This window comes from Rhinoderma darwinii, chromosome 5, assembly GCF_050947455.1.
Source record: "Rhinoderma darwinii isolate aRhiDar2 chromosome 5, aRhiDar2.hap1, whole genome shotgun sequence".
Classification (NCBI taxonomy): domain Eukaryota; kingdom Metazoa; phylum Chordata; class Amphibia; order Anura; family Rhinodermatidae; genus Rhinoderma; species Rhinoderma darwinii.
The window spans coordinates 297,940,063-297,961,735 of NC_134691.1; the positions used below are offsets into that span (position 1 = coordinate 297,940,063).

General features: G+C 41.8%; 1 protein-coding gene across 1 annotated transcript in view; it reads right to left on the bottom strand.

The window, feature by feature from the left end:
* The window catches only part of LOC142651997 (mitogen-activated protein kinase kinase kinase 3-like), a 141,851-nt gene that overhangs the window by 67,273 nt on the left and 52,905 nt on the right, over window positions 1–21,673 (bottom strand). Inside the window, exon 2 of the mRNA XM_075827333.1 lies at window positions 8,569–8,630. Within this exon, the coding sequence (XP_075683448.1) occupies window positions 8,569–8,630 (62 nt within the window). The remainder of the gene's footprint in view (window positions 1–8,568; window positions 8,631–21,673) is intronic.

The following is a 21,673-nucleotide window of genomic DNA, read 5'->3' on the forward strand; positions in this document are numbered from 1 at the left end:
ATGTGACCGCTACAACCTGCTCTTTGCTGCAGCAGTCACATGGGCTGAAACAACACCCCAGGAGGCTGGCCTACACCGAGAACAGGGAATACAAGGAGCTGTTGCTACAACAATGCTAGGGGTAAGTATAGAGTTTAATTCAATTTAAACTTTAGAAAGGTTACTTCTTTTTTTTTTTTCAGATCTGCAGTTTTTGCAGTGGAATCGCAGCTTTTCCGCTGCAAAAATTGCAACATTTGATATTTGTTGTGGCTTCTACTTCCCCACTGAACTCAATGGGAAAAACAACAATAAAAGTGCAACGATTGCACATCATAAATTGATATGCTGCAAATCAAAAAACCGAACCGCAGGTCAATTGTTTGCTCAAATCTCATCCACTTTGCTGCTGCTGTAATTTGCTGCAGATTTTCCACAGTAAAATCAGTTGCGGAAAATCCGCAGCTAATCTGCCCAGTGTGAACATAACCTTATTCTTAAAATATGTTTAAAGGGAACCTGTCACCAGCATTTCACCTATTGAATTTTACTTATCTCTCACTGGCCGCTGCTATCAAAAGTTAATTGCCTCTCCTAAACTCCTCCTCCGACTGTAAATAACGGTCTGCAAACTTTTTGCGCCTTTTATCGTAATAATCCGGTGTCCCTTTGTGCGCACACACCAGAAGAGGACCTCAATGCACAGGCGCAGGATTTTGTGTGCTGGGGGAAGGCGAGGAGCTGTCAATCAAAAGTAAGGAGGCGGGGAAAACTCGGAAAGACTTGAGGAATGAAGATTTGACTCTTTTCAAACGAAGATCTGACTCTTTTATGCTCATTAGCATACGGTGCGGGAACACTAAAACACTGAATACTAAAGCTACAGAGCCGACTAAGATGATAATTAATTATAGGATATATAAAAATAATTTTTCACCCACTACCACCAGATATTGCTGGTTTAATAGGTGAAATGCTGGTGACAGGTTCCCTTTAACATCTGATCCTTGTTATGTTGTAAACACCAAAAAATCTTTAATAACTTTTGAAAGTAAATATTCAGCCAATTATTTGAGGCAAGATTCACGAAACATGATTTAGTTGCGTGTTTTTGTTTTGGTAGCAATAGTGGAAAGGGACCCCAAGCAGATACGGATAAAGTTTCCGTCGGGATTCATTCCCATTTATTCTTTAAAAAAAAAAACAAGAGAAACCAAAACACAAAAACACTGTCGTATCACCAAGGCCAGCGCTCATGCAAAGTCTTGTGGATGGACCGTGTATGGTGGCAAACAAAGTCCTTACAAGTTAGTTTTATGACCCTATAGACACACTCTGTGTGCCACTGTATGATGGCAATGCATGTAGGGAAAGTCCTGTGTAAGGCCTCACGCACACCACCGTAGTTTTTATCCGTAATTACGGATCTGTATTTACTGATAATCTGCGGACCCATTCATTTCTATAGGACATAGACACCCTTCCGTATATTTACAGATTTGTGTCCGGGCCGTAGAAACGATCCGTAAAACATAAAGCATGTCCTATTCCTGTTCGCAATTGCATCACGGACTCGCCAATAGAAGTCTATGAACGCGTGCAAAATTGCGGACGGCTACAGATGTGCATCCGTAGCAGTCTAATTGCGGAAGCATCGCTGTGCAACGGCAGGAAATTTCCCAAGAAAATGGCACTTGAGCAATCATGTGACCATTTCAAGGGGTTGGGACATGTTGGTGAATCATTTGTAGCCTCCCTTTTTTTTGCGGATCCGTAAATGCGGATGTACTGCGGACCATATTTACAGACAGCCTTCCAGATGACTTGCGGATGACTATGGATTCGTATGTGCGGACAGTAAAAACCGGTTGTGTGCATGAGGCCTAATACGGAATACAATGGAGCAGTCCATTACATTTTTTCTTACGGGTTTTATATGAATCTGTGGGAAATACATCCATATGCATCAATAAGGCACACAAAGGCCAATAACAGGTTATGGTGTCGCATTACAGGCCCATATAAAACCAATCCATAATATGACAATATGAGGAATAACAGTCCTTAAAATCTTAGAGAACTAATAGTCTGAATATGGTTCCAAAACCCAAAATGGCTCACGACAGAATATGTTGGATACATCTTAATGGAAGATGTTTAAGTGGATTTGAGGTTTACAACAGAAATTACCCCAGATTTGAGGAGCCCTTGAGACTATTCCACTTTCGTGGAAAAAAACGCTTTTCTATACTCATGTCGTGGCGGAGGTCAGTGGAACCCGGTCCTGGAGATTGGTGTGGGACAACCTGCAGGCTTCCGTTTTTCCGATGGAATCAATAGCGCAGTCTACTGCGTTATCGATTCTGTCGTGAAAACGGAAACTGCCGGAATGATGACGAATGGAAACCATTAGCAATGTTTCCGTCACCATTGATATCAATGGTGACTGAAACAGAAGCTGTGGTTTCAGTTTGACTTTCCGTTGCGGGGTTCAACCGACGGAAACCTCCCACGGAACCCTGGAACGGAAAGCCAACGCTGATGTGAACAGGCCCTTAGGTACAGTATCAAATGCTATATATATGAATCCAAACTGAAACCATAGGTTTCAATGGCGACGGATCCGGCGCAAATGGTTTCCGATTGTCACCGTTGTTTAAGGTTTCCGTTGTTTTGACGGAATCAATAGCGCAGCAGACTATGGTATTGATTCCGTCAAAACAACGGTGCCCTTAAACAACGGTGACAAATGGAAACCATTTTCACCATTTGGATTACGTTCATGGGTTCCCCTGACGAAAGTGTCCGACGGAACCCATGAATGGAGTCCGGACGCAGATGTGAACGAAGCCTTAGACACACACATTGTGGACATATATATATATATATATATACTTGCCTTGTCCATAGCCTTTGCAGCATCTATACTTCCTCCCACATACAAGAGAGACAACCAGACATGTTTCGCTATGGCCCAGGTTGGGTTAACCATTAACATTTCCATAGAAACAAAAACAAACAACGGCTAGGGAAGACAAGGTGATCCAGCAAGGTGTTTAGTCCAATAACAGCTGTGCAGAGGAATTCAGCTGAGTTCTGTACATGGAGAGTATGCAAGACAGACCCTGGAAATCCACCGTCAAGTAAACAGCAAGCTTTACATAATACCAAACCAAATGCTTGAGAGGAAAGTAAAACGTAAACCATTATCTAAAAATACATGTTATGAGCCAAAAGGAGAATAAAAATAGAACAGACCGCGACCAAGATGTATTTTTCACTGTCTAATGATTTATTATTAAAAAGAAACAGTAATAATAAAAACATTCATAACATCATCAACAAGCTGCACTTATTTTATATCTTGACCCTGTCAAAATTGTTCTAAAATTTTCCCAGAACAGAGATTTACTTACAAATTGTTAATAGTTTATGAATATACAAAAGTTTGAACAAAATAATTTAGCATTAGGCTAGTTTCACAACTAGGGGCCCCGGTTGTTTTTTTTTTTTCACATTTAACCCTTTCGGGCTGAAGCCATATTTTGCTTTTTCATTTTTGTTTTTCACTCCCCGCCTTCCAAGAGCTGTAACATTTTCATTTTTCCGTCAATATAGTGGTGTGAGGGCTTATGTTTTGCAGGAGGAGCTGTCGTTTCTTTTGGCACTAAAGTACTATGTAATGTACTGGGAAACAGGAAAAAAATCTTTGGAGGGTGGAAATGGAAAAACCTCCATTGTTTTTGGGTTTTGTTTTTACGGCTTCACCATGCAGTAAAAATGACAACTTATCTTTATTCTGCGGCTCAGTACGATTACGGTGATACCAAATTTATATATTACTACTTTTACAAAAAAAAAATATTTGCTGTGTTTCACTACATTCTGAGCCATAACTTTATTTTTTCGTCGATTGAGCAGTGTGAGGGCTTATTTTTTTGCTGGACGAGCTGTAGTTTATATTTGTACATACAAATTTTTGATCACTTTTTATGAATTTTTTTTTGAGAACCAAGGTGACCAAAAACCAGCAATTTTAGTGTTTTAAATTTGTATTTTTTTACAGCGTTCACAGTGCGAGTTAAATAATGCTATATTGTAATAGTTCTGAGATTTATAGACACGGCAATACCGATTTTGTTTACTTTTATATTTTTTACATTACTTTAACCACTTGCGGACCCCCCCATAGACTATAAACGTCCGTGCGGTCCGCAATTAACTCTGCAGGGCCGTTCCAGAACGTCCTGCAGAGTTAGCAGGTTTGCCGCTCCCCGGCGACATTTAGCTCCGTGATACAGCCGTCTCTAGACAGCTGTATCATGGAACTTTAACCGGAGACCACTCAGCGTGGTCTCCGGTCATGTGATCGCTGTGACAACCTGTTACAACGATCACATTGCTCCTAACAGCAGCGCTTACGTGCTGACTGTGAGGAGCTCTGTGATACAGCTCTCTAGAGACAGCTGATATCACGGAGCTTTCGCCCGGAGACCACTCAGTGTGGTCTCCGGTCATGTGATCGCTGTGACAGAAGGTCACAGCGATCACATTGCTCCTCCCAGCAGCGCTTGTGCGCCGACGGTAAGGAGCTCAGCTATGTGAAAGCTGTGACAGCTTGTCACACAGATCACATGCGTACCGACGGTAAGGAGCTCCATGATACAGCTGTCTAGAGACAGCTGTATCACCGAGCTTCAGAGTGGCTTCTGGTCAGGTGATCGTAGTGACAGCCTGTCACAGCGATCACCAGTTGCATCTTCTCCCTCTCTCTGGCAGACTGACATAGAGGGAGAAGAATAATGTAATGTAAACATTTTTCTCTACAAATAAATTTGCCAATGTCCCATAGCCTAAATTGCATGTAATAAAAGTCAATGTGGTGGTGTCACAACGCGCAAGTTGCCATGACATGACAGTTGCAAGAAATCCAAACGGTTGTGTCGCAATTACTTGTAGGTCGCAACGCAACCACATTGACTTTCATTACTTGCGGTGTAGGCTATGGGACATAGCGATCTTTGGTCGGACGACCTGTGTCATGGCCAAAGTCACCATGTAATTCACACAGAGTATTTTACAGGCAGATTTTGACCTGCCTGCACTTTTTGACGTGTTTTTCACCCGAGGACTGCGGGCGTAAAATGCTTTTTCTGCCTCCCAGCCACCCGGGGAAAAACTATTTCGGACGTATATTGGCACGTATTCCGGCGCGGTTTCCACAACAAAATCAAAATAGATGAGGCGGATTCACTGCAAATTTTACCTGTGCATTTGCGCGGGCCAAGTCTGCAGCGGCTTACAGTACAAGGCAAGTAGATGAGATTTTACAAAACTCATATGCATGCTGCAGACATTTTACACGGCAGATTTTCAAGTCTTTGATTTGTTGTCAAATTAATACCTTGGGGTCCACTTTCCATAAAATAATCATTTTTGGGGTGTCAAAGGGGTTTTCCAGTCCACAAAAATTGGTGGCCTATCCTCAGGATAAGCTATCAATATCTGATGGGTGGTGACCCGTCTCCCTGCAGATCGGCTGTTTTGAAGGGGCTGCGATGCTCGTACGATCGTCGCTTCCCCTTCATTTCCTTTACTGCTCACACTGTGAATCGCGGACACACTTGTAGCGGCAGTTCACAGTATTACAGTTTTTGTGGACTGGAAACGTCACAACATCCGTAATGGTCGTATGGTGTCAACAAACCAGCTTTGGAAACTTTTTCTCTAAAAGCCAGTTTGCGCACCATTCATTGTAAGCGCCACCTTGCACCAAACGTGTAAGAAATGCACACGTATTTGGGATCATTGAAGTCGGCAGAAGTTGCCAAATATGTATTCAGGTGTGTTTACCCAGTGGCATGCACCAGATGTAAAAAACAAAAAATCACCTAAAATCACACATTCACATTTTTTTCAACTTTTTTTTCCCATAGTAAAATATGTCTTATTTTTTTTTACACAATCTGGAAGCCCAATATGTTCTGAGAAAAACAAGACCAAATACATGTAGTTTGGAAAAATAATAGAATAACAATTTTCTTTTAAATTGGCTCATTGCTAAAAATAGGCCTGGTCAGGAAGGGGGGGGGGGGTAAAGCTCCTGGTCAGGAAGTGGTTAAAGGAAAAAATGGGAACTGCTATTGACAACGTTATTAAACTTTTTTTAAAACTTTTTATTAGTTCCGCTGGTGGATAGTTAAATCGCTGGTGCAGTACATGGCAATACTAACGTATTGCAGTATATTGCCATTTTTACAGGCTTCTGTTAGGCAGGGCTTAACAAAGGCATAGTGAAGGCAGACCTGTGGGCACAACCCAGAGTATTTAGATAAAATACCGCAGAATTTTTATTTTATGGCGAATGCATGTATTTTTAAAAACAAAACAGACATGTCACGTGAGCTAATGGATCGTCTTTGACCCCTTATTGACCAGCCTATTTTAGGCCTTAAAGAGGCTCTGTCACCAGATTATAAGTGCCCTGTCTCCTACATAATCTGATCGGCGCTGTAATGTAGATAACAGCAGTGTTTTTTATTTTGAAAAACGATCATTTTTGAGCAAGTTATGAGCTAGTTTAGATTTATGCTAATGAGTTTCTCAATGGACAACTGGGCGTTCTTTTACTTTTTACCAACTGGGTGTTGTACAGAGAAGTGTATGACGCTGACCAATCAGTGACCAATCAGCGTCATACACTTCTCATTGTTCCAGCCCAGCATGATCCACAGCACAGTGTGATTGTGCAGTGAAAGAAGCTGGGCTGGAATAATGAGAAGTGTAGGACACTTAATGACCAAGCAATTTTTTTTGTTTTTCTATCATCACATTCAAAGAGATCTAACTTCTTTAATTTTTTCGCAGACAAAGCTGCATTAGGACTTGTTTTTTGTGGGATGAGTTGTATTTTCTGGAGAACATATGATTTTGTGATTAACATTTAATAACTTTTTTTGGGGGGGGTAATAGAAAAAAACAAAAAACAGCAATTCCGCCATCGTTCTATGCTGTTTACTGTGCGGTATAAAGAACATGCTACCTTTATTCTATGGGTTGGTACGATTACGACGATACCACATGTATAGGTTTTTTATGTTTTGCTACTTTTGCACAATAAAAACACTTTTGAAGATCTCAAGATCATAACTTTTATATTTTTCCGTCGATGTAGCTGTATGTGGGCTTGTTTTTCGCAGGACGAGATGTAGCTTTCATTGATGGATGTAATTGAACCTTTTCCCATTATTTCATGTCAAATAGTCATACCATAAAAACGTGGTTTGTGGGAGTGTCACTGCTCGGACCCTCTGAGGGGTGCCTGGTCCTCATTCTAAGTATACAAGTGCAATGTCACTCTTCATTAAAACTAAGGGTATGTGCACACACACTAATTACGTCCGTAATTGACGGACGTATTTCGGCCGCAAGTACCGGACCGAACACAGTGCAGGGAGCCGGGCTCCTAGCATCATACTTATGTACGATGCTAGGAGTCCCTGCCTCTCTGCAGGACAACTGTCCCGTACTGTAATAATGTTTTCAGTACGGGCAGCAGTTCCACGGAGAGGCAGGGACTCCTAGCATCGTACATAAGTATGATGCTAGGAGCCCGGCTCCCTGCACTGTGTTCGGTCCGGTACTTGCGGCCGAAATACGTCCGTCAATTACGGACGTAATTAGTGTGTGTGCACATACCCTAACAGGAGATGTGGAGTGAGGCGTGTGCGTGTGTGTGTGTGTGTGTGTGTGTGTGTGAAACTGTCACGTTAAACATCCAGTCCGATCTGTGGGCAGCCTGTGTTCTAGAGCAGGAACAGTTGAGAAGATAGATATAAGGTTGTGTGTTGGCTTAAAAGTCCAGTGGGCGGTCCTACCCAGTGATTGGCAGCAATTTCACACTCATACAGGGAAGGCTGTCAATCAATGGTTGAGACCGCCCACTGGACTCCTATATGACACCTTGGAAATTCTCTTTAAACAACTCACAGCCTCTTTGTCTGCAGATATTTTCCTTGGATAGCAGGAACATCTGATTACTCTCGAATAGCCACACAGCTAACTGTATTATTTACTAGAACATAGCAAAAGTATGTCCCTGACCAGTACAACAGTTCTCCAAAAGCAATATCCAACAGTGCAAGGTAGCTTCGATCAGCCGCACTATGGGTACTCAATACACCTTCTTACAGTGGAGTTATGCCTACTGCAAAATACCTCCAGGTTAGTGAAATTCATTACTTTAATCAACCAACTTCACAATGGGGGGACGCCTGTTTCTCTCCCCTCTACCATGCAGATCTCCTCCTTCCCCGAGGCCCAATGCATCTGCTGGTGGCAACAGTAGTACAAAGCACAAAAGTTATTTCTGTGGAAAAAATATCCACAAGTTGATGCAAGATGGCCTTGATGGCTCTGCAAGGTCATGGTCTCCTAAATTTACAGGGTAAATACTGTTTAAGCCCAAGACTTCTTCTATTGTGTTCCACTACCACGAAAATGCAAGAATATTGTAATGCAAGAAACAAGTCATTTAACACCATTAGCAGTAAAAAGATATACTAAAATCGTTGTGACATCAAAACTTACTCATGTTTAAAATGATATCAGGACCGCATTCCAAACAATATCTTCTTGGCAGTGCACGCAATCTGTGAAAAGAAAAACAAAGATCAATTAGGCTTTACCGCCAGAGGAGAATGTTAAGCTAGTCATAATCTTTAGATAGTTTAAAGGGTTGACCAGTCCTATTCACAGTACAGTGACAGGAATGAAGGGCAAACAGTGCTCGTACGAGCACCGGAGCCACTTCAAAACAGCTGATCGGTGCGGGTGCCGGGAGTAGGACCCCAACCGATCAGATATTGATGGCCTATCTTGACTTTTTCTAGAAGTGTCAGGAAGCGGCTTAACGCCCGCACAACAAAGGATCTGGAATGTTGAAATCCAACTTGCCTCATCCTTATTTTCCCTGCCATTTTTACCCTAAAGTTAGGGTGACTCCATACAAATTAGATCGCCACCTGAAATAAACTTAGATCTAATGTGTACAATGCATTCGGAAAGTCTTCAGACCCTTTCAATTTTTTCACATTTTCTTGTTACGCCTTGTGCTAAAATAAAAAAAATCATGTTTTTTCCCCATCATTCTGCACTCAATACCCCTTAATGACAAAGTGAAAACAGTTCGTAATCTTTGCTAATTTATTGAAAAAGAAAATCTAAAATATTGCATTGATGTAAGTATTCAGACCCTTTACTCAGGACTTGAAACACCTCGGGCAGCAATAACAGCTTCCAGTCTTCTTGGGGATGATGCCACAAGGTTTGCACACCTGGATTTGGGTATTTTCTGCCATTCTTCCCTGCAGATCCTCTCAAGCACTGTCAAGTTGGATGGGGACCGTTGGTGGACAACCATTTTCAGGTCCCTCCAGAGATGTTCGATTGGGTTCAAGTCAGGGCTCTAGCTGGGCCACTCCTGTGTTGTCCTGGCTGTGTGTGTAGGGTCATTGTCTGATTGGAAGATGACCCTTCGGCCCAGTCTGAGGTCCAGGTTTTCATTAAGAATATCACTGTACTTTGCTCAATTCATCTGCCCTCAATCCAGACTAGTCTGCCCGTTCCAGCCTCTCAAACACACCCCCTCAGCATGATACTGCAACCATTATGCTTCACTGTATGGATGGTATTGTGCAGGTGATAAGCAGACCTGGTTTCCTCCAGACATGACGCTTGGCCAAAAAGTTCTATCTTGGTTTTATCAGAACATAGAATCTTGTTTCTCACAGTCCTTTAGGTGCTTTTTTGCAAACTCCAGGCAGGCTTTTTTTTTTTTACGGAGGAGAGGATTCTTTTTGGCCACTCAACATAAAGCCCAGATTGGTGGAGTGCTGCAGTTTGCCCCATCTGCACACAGGGTCTTTGGAGCTCAGCCAGAGTGACCATTGGGTTCTTGGTCACCTCTCTTACCAAGGCCCTACTCCCCCGATTACTTAGTTTGATGGGGCGGCCAGCTCTAGGAAGAGTCCTAGTTGTTCCAAACTTCTTCCATTTAAGAAATATGGAGGCTACTGTGCTCTTGGGAACTTTCAGTGCAGCAGAGTTTTTGAGAGTCTACACAAGTATGATGGTTGTATCATGGGTGAGGAAAGAGCAGATGTAAGAAATGTTTTAGTGTTGGAGGTGACAGGAAGTGGAAAGTGCTTGAATGTGCAGTTTATAAAAGCACGGCTGAGTGGAATATTATCTCTATACAGTGTTCTTGCGAGACGAATTATTGTGGATATATGTACTGTAATTGTTCAGGTAAAGTGTAAGCTGACATTGCAGAAAGTTGATGGACGCAGTTTTGTCCAAGTTGAGTTTCAGGAAGCAGGAGGCTGATAGATAAGTGTCACAGCTAGTACAGAAAGAAAGAAAAGTCAGGACATGAGAAATAAATTAGTGTCACAGTCATAAAAGATATTGAAACCCCTAAAGTGTTAATGAGCTGGCTGAGACCATAGATCGAATAAAAAAAAAGAAAAAAAAAAAAAAAAAGAGTTGGACCAAGACAGAGGCTTGAGACATACCGCCAGACACCGGAGAAGGTTAGGACAGGTCTACGAGGAGAATAAAGTTGTATTTTTTTAGATCATTAGTGACTTATCATTAAAAAAACATTTTTATCTGAAAAACACAAGAACACAGACAATGTAGAGGGGAGGTTTTTCCAGCTCGGGACCCCCACTATGAGCCACAGCATAGAGCCACTGCAAAAAGGGTCTGCCGTCTTTGCTGACCCAATGCTACCATGTATTAAATGGTCGTCCAATTGTTTGAATATGCAACTTGTAATAATGCGCTTATCGTACAGACCAACCCCTGGCAATTTACAGCTGATCGCCAAGGTGACTTTATTCAAGGTGACAGAAGGGTATGTTCACACAGCTTACTTTTGAGGCAGAAAAATACGAGGCCAATTTCAAGAAAAAAATAGCTTCTCAATCCAGACGTTTTTGGAGCTGATTTTCAAAGCGCTTTTGATTTTTGCAAATGTTTCTGAAATGTATTTTTGAAGTGTTTTTTTGTAGTGTTACTGAAATATCAGTTTATAAAACACTTCAAGAAGTGACATGCCACTTGATTTTTACGAGGTGGCATTTATGTGGTGTATTTTTACAAGGCTTTTTTTAAATTGAAATCGTATCACAGAATAGGAACTCTTCATAAAACATAACCTTTATTAACCACTCCCCGCAAATGGGCGTTACTGTACATCCTTTTTAGCGTTGCGTTCCCACAAATGGGCGTACAGTAACGCTCTAAGGATGAAGCGGGCACAGGAGCTGTGCGCACTTCATCTTCAGCAGGTGTCAGCTGTAATGTACAGCCGACATCCCACTGCAACGGCGGCGATCACAGTTATCTCCGCCGTTTAACCCATTAAATGCCAGTGTCAATAGTGACAGCGGCATTTAAGTGATTAACAGAGGGAGGGGGCTCCATCTGTACCCCGTTGGCCCCCACGAAAGATATTAGGTCCTGCCCAAGGCAGTTGTAAAATGACAGTTACAATACACTGCACTACACAAGTACATACATAAAGTAGTGCATTGTATTGTACTGGGGATCAGAAGATCAGATCTTCAAGTCCCCTAGTGAGTGTAAAAAAATAAAAAAAAAATAATGTAAAAAAAGTTTACAAAAAGTTTTAGATAAATAAAAGTTCTACGTAATAAAAACAATGGCCGCCCTGTTTCCCTGATCAAGTCCTTTATAATTAGAAGTAAAAAAAATGAAAAAACCAAAACCATACATAATAGGTATCACTGCGTTCGTATTAGCCTGACCTATAAAATTATCATATTTTTCCCGCATGGTGAACACCGTAAAAAAATAAAAATAAAAAACAATGGCAGAATTTCCTTTTTTGGTCACATTGTTAAAAAAAAAAAATGGGATAAAAAGTGATCAAAAAGTCGCAAGTACCCCAAAATGGTACCAATAAAAACTACAGTTTGTCACACAAAAAAACAAGCCCTCACACAGCTCCGTGGACCAAAAAATAAAAAAGTTATGGCTCTCAGGATATGGTGACATTAAAACATTGTTATTTCGAAAAAAGTGTTTATTGTGTAAAAGTAGTAAAACATATAAAAACTATATAAATTTGGTATTGCCATAATCGTATTGAACTGCAGAATAAAGTAAACATGTTGTTTATACTGCCATTAAAAATGTATAAAAAAAAAAGTTCGAGAATTTCTGGTTTTTGGTCTCCTCACCTTCCAAAAATTATTGAACAAAAATTGATAAAAAAAATCTCATGCATCCCAAAATTATACTAGTACAAACTACAGATCGTCCCATGAAAATCAAGCACTCACACAGCTCGTCAACGGGAAAATAAAAAAAGTTATGACTCTTGGAACGCAATAATGCAAAACGACAGCCCAGACTAAATTATATGTGCAGCAGTTTTTTACCTAAAACCCCACGTCATCATTTGCTAGCCCCCACTGGTAGACCCTGTAAATGGAGCGGAAAGTATAAAATTTTGGGGTCTGTGCTTGAAGAAGTCAAAGTTTAGGCGATGCTGGAGTGCGGATATTTTGTACAATACCACAGACACCCTTTAGAAGCGCGACCCCTGCACCCAAAAAGCTGGCCTCTGCATAAAGGATTGGTTCAAAGTGTACGTCACTATCGATGGATAATTTTATTTATTTACCCCAGTATTACATTATCCTATTATGACCTGATGTACTCCGCCCAGCTGATATATACCTTGATGCGCTCCGCACAGCTTATATATGCCCTCACGCGCTCCGCACAGCTTACATATACCCGGATGTGTTCTGCACAGCTTACATATACCGATGCACTCCGCACAGCTTACATATAACCTGATGTACTCCGCCCAGCTTACATATACCCTAATGAACTCCGCACAGCTTACATATACCCTGATGTACTCCTCACAGTTTACATATGCCCTGATGTACGCCTCACAGCTTACATATACCCTGATGTACTCCTCACAGCTTACATATACCCTTATGTACTCCACACAGCTTACATATACCCTGATGTATTCCGCACAGCTTATATATACCGATGCACTCCACACAGCTTACATATACCCTGATGTGTTCTGCACAGCTTACATATACCCTGATGTACTCTGCCCAGCTTACATATACCCGGATACACCGATGATGAATTTGGAATACTTTGAGGGGTGCAGTTTTCAAAATGGTGTTTTATGGGGGATTCTAATATATGGGCCCCTCAAAGCCACTTCAGAACTGAACTCATCCCTGAAAATATAGCCATTTGAAATTTTCTTAAAAATGGGAGAAATTGCTGATAAATGTCTAAGACTTGTAACCTCTTAGAAAAATAAAAGAACGTTCAAAAAAAACTATGCAAACAAAGTAGACATATGGAAAATGTTAATTAGTAACGATTTTGTGTGGTATTAGTATCTGTTTTTCAAGCAGATACATTTAAAATGAGAAAAATCATAATTTCTTAAAATTCTCTCTAAATTTTGGTGTTTTTCACAAGTAAGCAATGAATTTATCGACCAAATTTTTCAACTAACAAAGTACAATATGTCACGAGAAAACAATCTCACAATCGCTTGGATAGGTAAAAACATTCCAAAGTTATTACCACAAAGTGACACGTCAGATTTTAAGAAATGAGCTTGGTCTGAAGGGGTTAAATATAGGACTAAATATACAACTAATACAAATAAAGACATCCACAATTATCACCTGGAGTATCCAGAACAAACGTGTCTAGTTGGCGTGGTACCATACGCCACCTCTGGCTATACTCCAGGGATAGAAAAAAAAACCACTTAGTGTAGCCAATAAACAAAAAAAATATTTTTTTTTTGCATACACCAATAACACGAATACTTTTCATGCCAACGCGTTTCCCCAACTTAGTCGGTTCATCCAGGTTCATACTGGCCAATATGTGTTTATTTGAAAACCTGCAAAGGTACAGATACATAAACAATAAGAAATATATTTGCTTATGTTGGCGCATTTGTGCCAGATTACAACTCACGACTCCTGAGAGTAAAGATGATAATTGGCTGATAGAGGAACAGACAGATGGGGGATCATCCATTTTAAAAAGCATGCTGGTTTGTAGCAGCTGAAGATGGGGGCTTGGAATTCCACATGGTCAGTAATAACTTCCTGGGGAGGCGTGGAAAATATATATTTTTTTGTATCCCAGGAGTATATCCATAGGTGGCGTATGGTACCACGCCACCTAGAGACACATTTGTTCTGGATACTCCAGGTGAGAATTGTGGATTGCTCATTGAATCAGCCATGGTGGTGTCAGGGGTATTTGTAGATCAATGGATTTACCTTGAGAATTTTAGTACTATAATTAATAAAGGTTATGTTTTATGAAGAGTTTCTAATCTGTGATACCATTTGTTTTTTGGAGGAACCCACTTATTAAATTCAGTGATAATATAGATTTTGGCAAACTGTTTGTAGGCGTATTTCAAGTGTGTTCGGAGCGTAATATTGGCGTTTTACACACCAAAATTAGCCATATAAACATACCCTAAGAGAGGTTGTCCAGAAGGGACAACCACTTTATTGAAAAAACAGGAGGGCTAATCAGTGGCGAATTAAGTAGACCATACGCCCTGGGCTGTTCCACAAACTTGAGCCCCCCTTTTCCACCGCCGCTCTGCTGTGTCTATAGTGAACACCACCTTTTTGTGCGAGCATAGGCACATGGTTGTAATGATTCCCCTTGGCTGTGTCCCTACATACTGACAGTCTCCAACCATCACTGACCGTATCACACTTCCTCTTGACAATGGGAATAGTAACATACATTTGTCTATTAGTCCTGGGTGCACAAAGATATGTAGAATACAGAGATTTCCTACAACCTGACCCCCTAAATACAGACCCCTTAAACAAATCCATCCGCTTATACTTACATAGCAGCTCACCTCAGTCTTCTCTGTGGAGTCTTGCTGCTGTTCATGGACCTGCGGTCATGTGACCAGCAGGTCTCTAAACAGTAGTAAGAACTTCAGAGGTGAGGTCATGTGACCTTATATCTAAAGGTCTTTCTGCAGGACATATACAATGCCGTTTCGTCTCGGTTTTTGCCGCAGTTCGCAGCCAAACGACATTGTACGTTGGGCGGCGATGGGCCCCCTGGGAGCATCGGGCGGCCGCCCAAAACGCCCTATGATGATCCGCCATTGGGGCTAATGTATAAGTCATGTTGTGTTGCCCAGATACCTTATTCCTGCATCTTTCTAACCTTCAATTGAGAAATGATTACATTGGCAACAACAATACAGTTCTCATAGGCACCGCTTTGATACATGTATTCAGATGACAAAGGTTCAGGACACACAGGCTGCTCTGACTGTACAGTGTGTGTTACCAAAGGGGTTTTATCTTCATTATGTAAGTTGAATAATCTGATCTACAATTTATGAATTACTGGTTAAAATTAATAAAAAATTACTTCTTTATTTGCATTTTTTTCTTACCACACAAGAATCTGATTGTTTAGTTAGTACAATAACTCCCCTTTTCTGAGTAACTATTTTTAGACATTTGTGCTCTGTTGTTGGCAATATATATACAAAAAACGAATCCAGCATCAAGTGTGGGTACAAGCCCTAGGAAACAGACCAGGATCCCAACTATACAAAATTCAAAGAATAGGCAGCACTCCGAAGTATTACGAAAAAAAAAGTGGGTACTTTATTGCCCCATGTGCTTATATATATATATATATATATATATATATATATATATATATATATATATATATTAAAAAATGGTCCTTTTTATGAGTACAGTTTGAGAGAGCAGAATGTACAGTTTTGATGGAAATTTGCAGAAAACCAACATGTACAGTCTGTCTTCTACCACATCAGCCAACTGGATGCAAAAAGTTTCCCCAGACGGATCCAGGATGAATACAGTGCACGATCCTGTTGCGCCAGAAACAATAAAATTTATTTTATGAATGCTTTTTAATGCTAATACTTTGTTTTCCCCCATTGGAATGAAATGGAAAGGACAACAAAATGCTTTTCATTGTTCTATTCATACACTTACTGGCAAGATGAGCTATTTTATTGAAACGTGTAAATGGACACTTAGAAGGGAAAAAACCAGAATATATATTAATTTATTTATTGTTATTATGAAGCAAATTTCCATGTGGTAAATGGCTGTTTTGTGGGATTGCCTGGTGTTAGAAATGTGTAGCCGACTATACTTTTCAATACAGTAAGAAAAAAAACTAATATCAACAGATACCAGACAAACATACGCCAACAGGACACTCTCTATGTGCACGGCGGCACATATGCTGGGAGGACTCCCCAACGTCTACACGAAATGTAGAGCCCAAATGTAATGTGAACAGACATTTGACAATGTAGAGTAAATACAAAATACACCAATATGGAATATGGCAAGAGGTGATGAAAATATGGTTACCTCCACCGAGCTGGGGCTGGATCAAGGTTAACTTCTTCTATAGTACTTTGTATTATATATCTGCATTACGATTTAACAGTAGTTGCATTTTATAAAGCAATATATATGATCATAATAAGATACCCAAATGGTAATAAAAAGGACAACAAATGTGCTTAAACATCATTTTGTTTTTTTTTCAATGTAAACTACTGTGATGATTTCACAACATATCTTCCTAAGAACTGGTAACCTGTTTTTCTGATACATTCTCTGCTTCCCTTCATACTGTACCAAGAGTTAAATGATAAAAAAGTCTGGCTGCATAAAACTGTTTTCAGAAAGCTCCCCCTAGATGTAGCTGAAGGCAGCCAGAATGTTATCCTGTAACTATCAGCTTCGGGTCGATACGAGCTGCGGCAGTATTCTCTCAGCCCGGTGGGAGTTACGTTGGCCCATCCAAAGCCGTGACGTCACCATGATTAAAAGGCGCCATGACTGTCCTCTGCCTGTGCTGCCCGGCTCCAGCCGTAGAATCGGGACCTGGCAAGGCGTGTGACGTCACTACCCCTGGACATTAAAGGGGAACCTCTCCAGTGTTGCAATGCTTTGCTATCAGTCATGGTGGCGAGTTTCCTGCCGTTTGTTCCTGTTGTTTCCCTATATTTGACCCACTTTAGTTTGGACTCTGCTTGATCTGATTTATCAGTGTATGGCCTCTAGCCTGAACTTGACCTTGTCTCCAGATACTCAGATTATTGGACCTAATGCTACCCACGTTACCAATCTGGGTCTGTTTGACCTTGAAATGCGTCATACTCGCCATCTCCAGCCCAACCATCTAATGGGGACTAGGCAAATGTCCATAACTCTTTGCAGGGGTTACAGGTGAAAAAAACATGGTATTGCTTAGACCAAAGGTCTCAAACACACGGGCCAGTGGCCGCATGCGGCCACTAAAGCGGTCATCTGCGGCCCGCTGAGCAGGCCGAAGGCGTAGAGCCTCACCTACCCCCTCTAGATCGTGACATGCCACACACCCCACCCTGTGGACAGAAGCGCTACACCCCCTTTCTATAGATAGCTTCATTGGGGCTCCCTCTAGGAGTGGAATCCCTAACCAAAGAACTCTGGTCGAGGATTCCGCTGATAGACGAGGTCTCTGATGTAACTGTCCGTGTATGGACAGTGACGTCAGTGGCTCCTCCTGGACCGGATGCCCAGCCAGTGCGTTGCTGACCGTTTTGGCTGGAAATTCCACTCCTAGAGGGAGCCCCAATGGAGCTATCTATAGGGGGATATGTGTGGCACCATCTACAGAGGCCACTGGGGCATTATCTACAGAGGCCACTGGGGTATTATCTACAGAGGCCACTGGGGCATTATCTACAGAGGCCACTGGGGCATTATCTACAGAGGCCACTGGGGCATTATCTACAGAGGCCACTGGGGCATTATCTACAGAGGCCACTGGGGCATTATCTACAGAGGCCACTGGGGCATTATCTACAGAGGCCACTGGGGCATTATCTACAGAGGCCACTGGGGCATTATCTACAGAGGCCACTGGGGCATTATCTACAGAGGCCACTGGGGCATTATCTACAGAGGCCACTGGGGCATTATCTACAGAGGCCACTGGGGCATTATCTACAGAGGCCACTGGGGCATTATCTACAGAGGCCACTGGGGCATTATCTACAGAGGCCACTGGGGCATTATCTACAGAGGCCACTGGGGCATTATCTACAGAGGCCACTGGGGCATTATCTACAGAGGCCACTGGGGAATTATCTACAGAGGCCACTGGGGAATTATCTACAGAGGCCACTGGGGAATTATCTACAGAGGCCACTGGGGAATTATCTACAGAGGCCACTGGGGAATTATCTACAGAGGCCACTGGGGAATTATCTACAGAGGCCACTGGGGAATTATCTACAGAGGCCACTGGGGAATTATCTACAGAGGGCATTGTGGCACTCTACAGAGGGCACTGTGGAATTATCTACGGGGGTTGGCATTACCTATAGAGGGCACTTTGGCATTATGTATGAGGGATGGTGGCAGTATCTACAGAGGGCACTGTAGCACTCTAAATAGGGGCTGCCCAATCTTAATATTTTTGTGTTTGCCAAATGCTGCCAACTGAGCAGCAAGACTGCATTTAGCAACACTTAAACTGGATTGTTAAAATAAGCACGTGGAGTAAATCTCACAAATTTCCTGTAAGTTAAAAACCTATTGTAGTAGTGTTGTATTGTTATAGTAATGTAGTATTGTTATAGTAGTTCAAGTAACTAAATGACTAACAATAATTTTGTATTTGATCAAATTTGAAAGTAATGCGGCCCGTCAGCTTCAAATTTTTTCTATGTGTGGCCCACTTACCCGGCCAAGTTTGAGACCCCTGGCTTAGACTGTGCCAGCTCAATAACATTCTCAGTCATTCATTGTCCCTGCCTGCTGCCAAATTTCTCTTGCAATGTAGCTCAAATCCCTCTCCGACAAGACTTCATGGTGTCGCTGAAATCTGTTCTCGCTCTGCTGTGCTAATCTTCCTCACCATTTCTAAGACATCACCCAAGTTCCGACTACACTAGTCAGGGAGCAGCTTCCAGGTACGCTTGTGGGATTTTAGTCTAATATTAAGCGTTTCAGTAACTGTGGTTATGAGTAGGGAAGCAGGGGATTTCGAGCTCTATCTAAAAAAAAACATAGCTCCGAGCTCTATAATGTAATGAGGAAATTAAGCAGTACAGAATTTCAGACCTGAAAAAAAGAAGGGATATGCATGAAATGAACTGCTGACGGACAAAAAATACAACAACTTAAAGGGTAACTAAACGTTCAACAAACTTCTGACGTTATAGTGACATGTCATAAGTTTTGATCGCTGGGGGTCTGAGCACGGAGACCCCACTGTTCAGTAAAACGAAGCGGCAGGAGCACTCGTCCGAGCGCTGAGCAACTTGCTTTCTGTTCGGCTCTTCTTGGAAAGCCGAGCAGTTGGTGTGCGGACTCAATAGAAAGTCTATGTGCCCGTACGCCGATACATAGGCTTTCCAAGAAAAGCCAAACAGAAGCGTAGCAGCTCAGCGCTCACACGAGCACTTCTGCAGCTTCGTTTTAGCGATCGATGGGGGTCTCAGTGCTCGGATCCCCAGCGATGAAAACTTCTGACATGTCACTATATGTCAGAAGTTTGTTGAACGTTTAGTTACACTTTAATAGACTGACTATAGTACAGGACTGCGCAGAGCAAAACAAACTATGGACTAGTTTCTTTTTCCTGAAGATTAAGTCACACATCTGTATACAAACACAGAGATTACTAGGGCCAAGGACATCAAGTGATTACAGTAAAAGGAAATACCCCATCCCATTACAGTAAATAAGTGTCATAATGTAACACAGCCAACTTTGTCCCCTTTCAAATAACTTGGCTTATGTTTTAAATACAGCGACATTTCAAGGAAAATATACAGGATAATAAGTGTATTCGTAGGACTAGCAGACCCGGGCCGTCCATGCATTACATGACAGCAATTCACTTGAATGGCCTAATGTAATACTACTACAGTGGAAATGTCTGACCAACACATCTGATCACAGGACCAGCTTCCATTTAAAAAGGGGTTTATTTTCATGAGACAACTCCTTGAAGGGGTTGTCCCAGAATCGACAATTATTACCTATCCACAGGATACAGGATAATGGTCTACTTGCTGGCGGCCCCACCAGCCCCGGGCAAGCGTTCGCCATTCCATTCAATGTCTATGGGACTGGCGGAAACAGCCAAGCGCTGTACTTGGCTGTTTCCATCATTCCAGTAGACTTTGAGTGAAGCGGCAGCAAGCATGCTCGATCGCTGCTCCTTTCAAAGTCCTCCTCACTGCAGTCCAGCAGTTAAGGAGGCATAGGGGGTTCAGGACCAATATTCTCGCAATCGGTGGGGAACCTGCGGTAAGGCCCAGCGCGATCAGACAATTCACGTGATAGGTGAAAATTGCCGATTCTGGGAATACCCCTTTAAAAGAAAAATTACATTCTTTGCTTGGATTTTGAAAGGGCGATTTCTTTTTCATGAAAACATTTCATGCACCAACATTTAAATGGTGGGAAAAGTCACAACTGGCTAGACAATGAACCAAGAATAGCAGGTTGGAAACAACAACAGTAAATGCACATGTGTTGAAATAAAAGTATGAAGGGAATTCTGTCGAGTTGACATGAATAGTTGGCTGATTCAACATCCATACTAAAACTTCTGATAACTGTAAATCTGTAGAGAAAACGTTTAAGGCTTGAATGACAACTTGTTTACTAGCAGCGTGTCGTAAAGCAAAGATTTAAAATGGGATCGATGGTCTATTCCCACTTACTTCCTTTTTATCTTGAATGGACCTGGAAATAACCTTATTTTAGGACTTTAAGCTAGATTTACCTGCAATAGGGCATATAGAAATAGCACTCTTAACAGTCTATTTACAGAAAGATCTCTCTTTACTCAGTAATGATAGACATAGACATGAAGACAATTGGGATATAGTCACAATTTAGGTCCTGGAGCAAAAATCTTTATGCTTATGATTGCACATAGCCTTTAAAGGGGTTATCCAGGGACCAAAAATTGCATTGCAATAATATATTTATGTGAAACTAAGTAACTTACTAATATACTTTAATAAAAAATTCTGTACTAATTGGTGCACTGCAAACCTCATGAATTATTCAGTAAGTGCTGGAGCTTTTCTAATAATGATGACGCTCCGACACGGCCCCACGTGACTGAGCTCTTGCTTCATGTTCTGTTCGTAAACATGATCGCAAGGGGCTGTCACATTGCCTATTGCTTGAGTCCCGAGCAGAGCATCAGCTAGTGCTTTGCTCGGGACTCTTGCACTGCTCCCGATAACCATATTTGGTCAATTCAGGGGTTTCCCATTAGTGGAGTCCCCGAGCAAAGCATCAGCTGATACTCTGCCTGGGGACTCCACAACTTCTGCCGACGTCACTATCCATATATGTATGGACAATGACATCAGCAAAGCAGTACTTGAGTCCCGGAGCAGAGCATCAGCTGATGCTCTGCTCAGAGACTCTAGTAGTGCTGCCGACGTCATTGTCCATATATGGACAGTGATGTCATCAGAAATTGTGGAGTCCCCAGGCAGAGCATCAGATGAATTCCTGAGCAAAGCGCTAGCTGA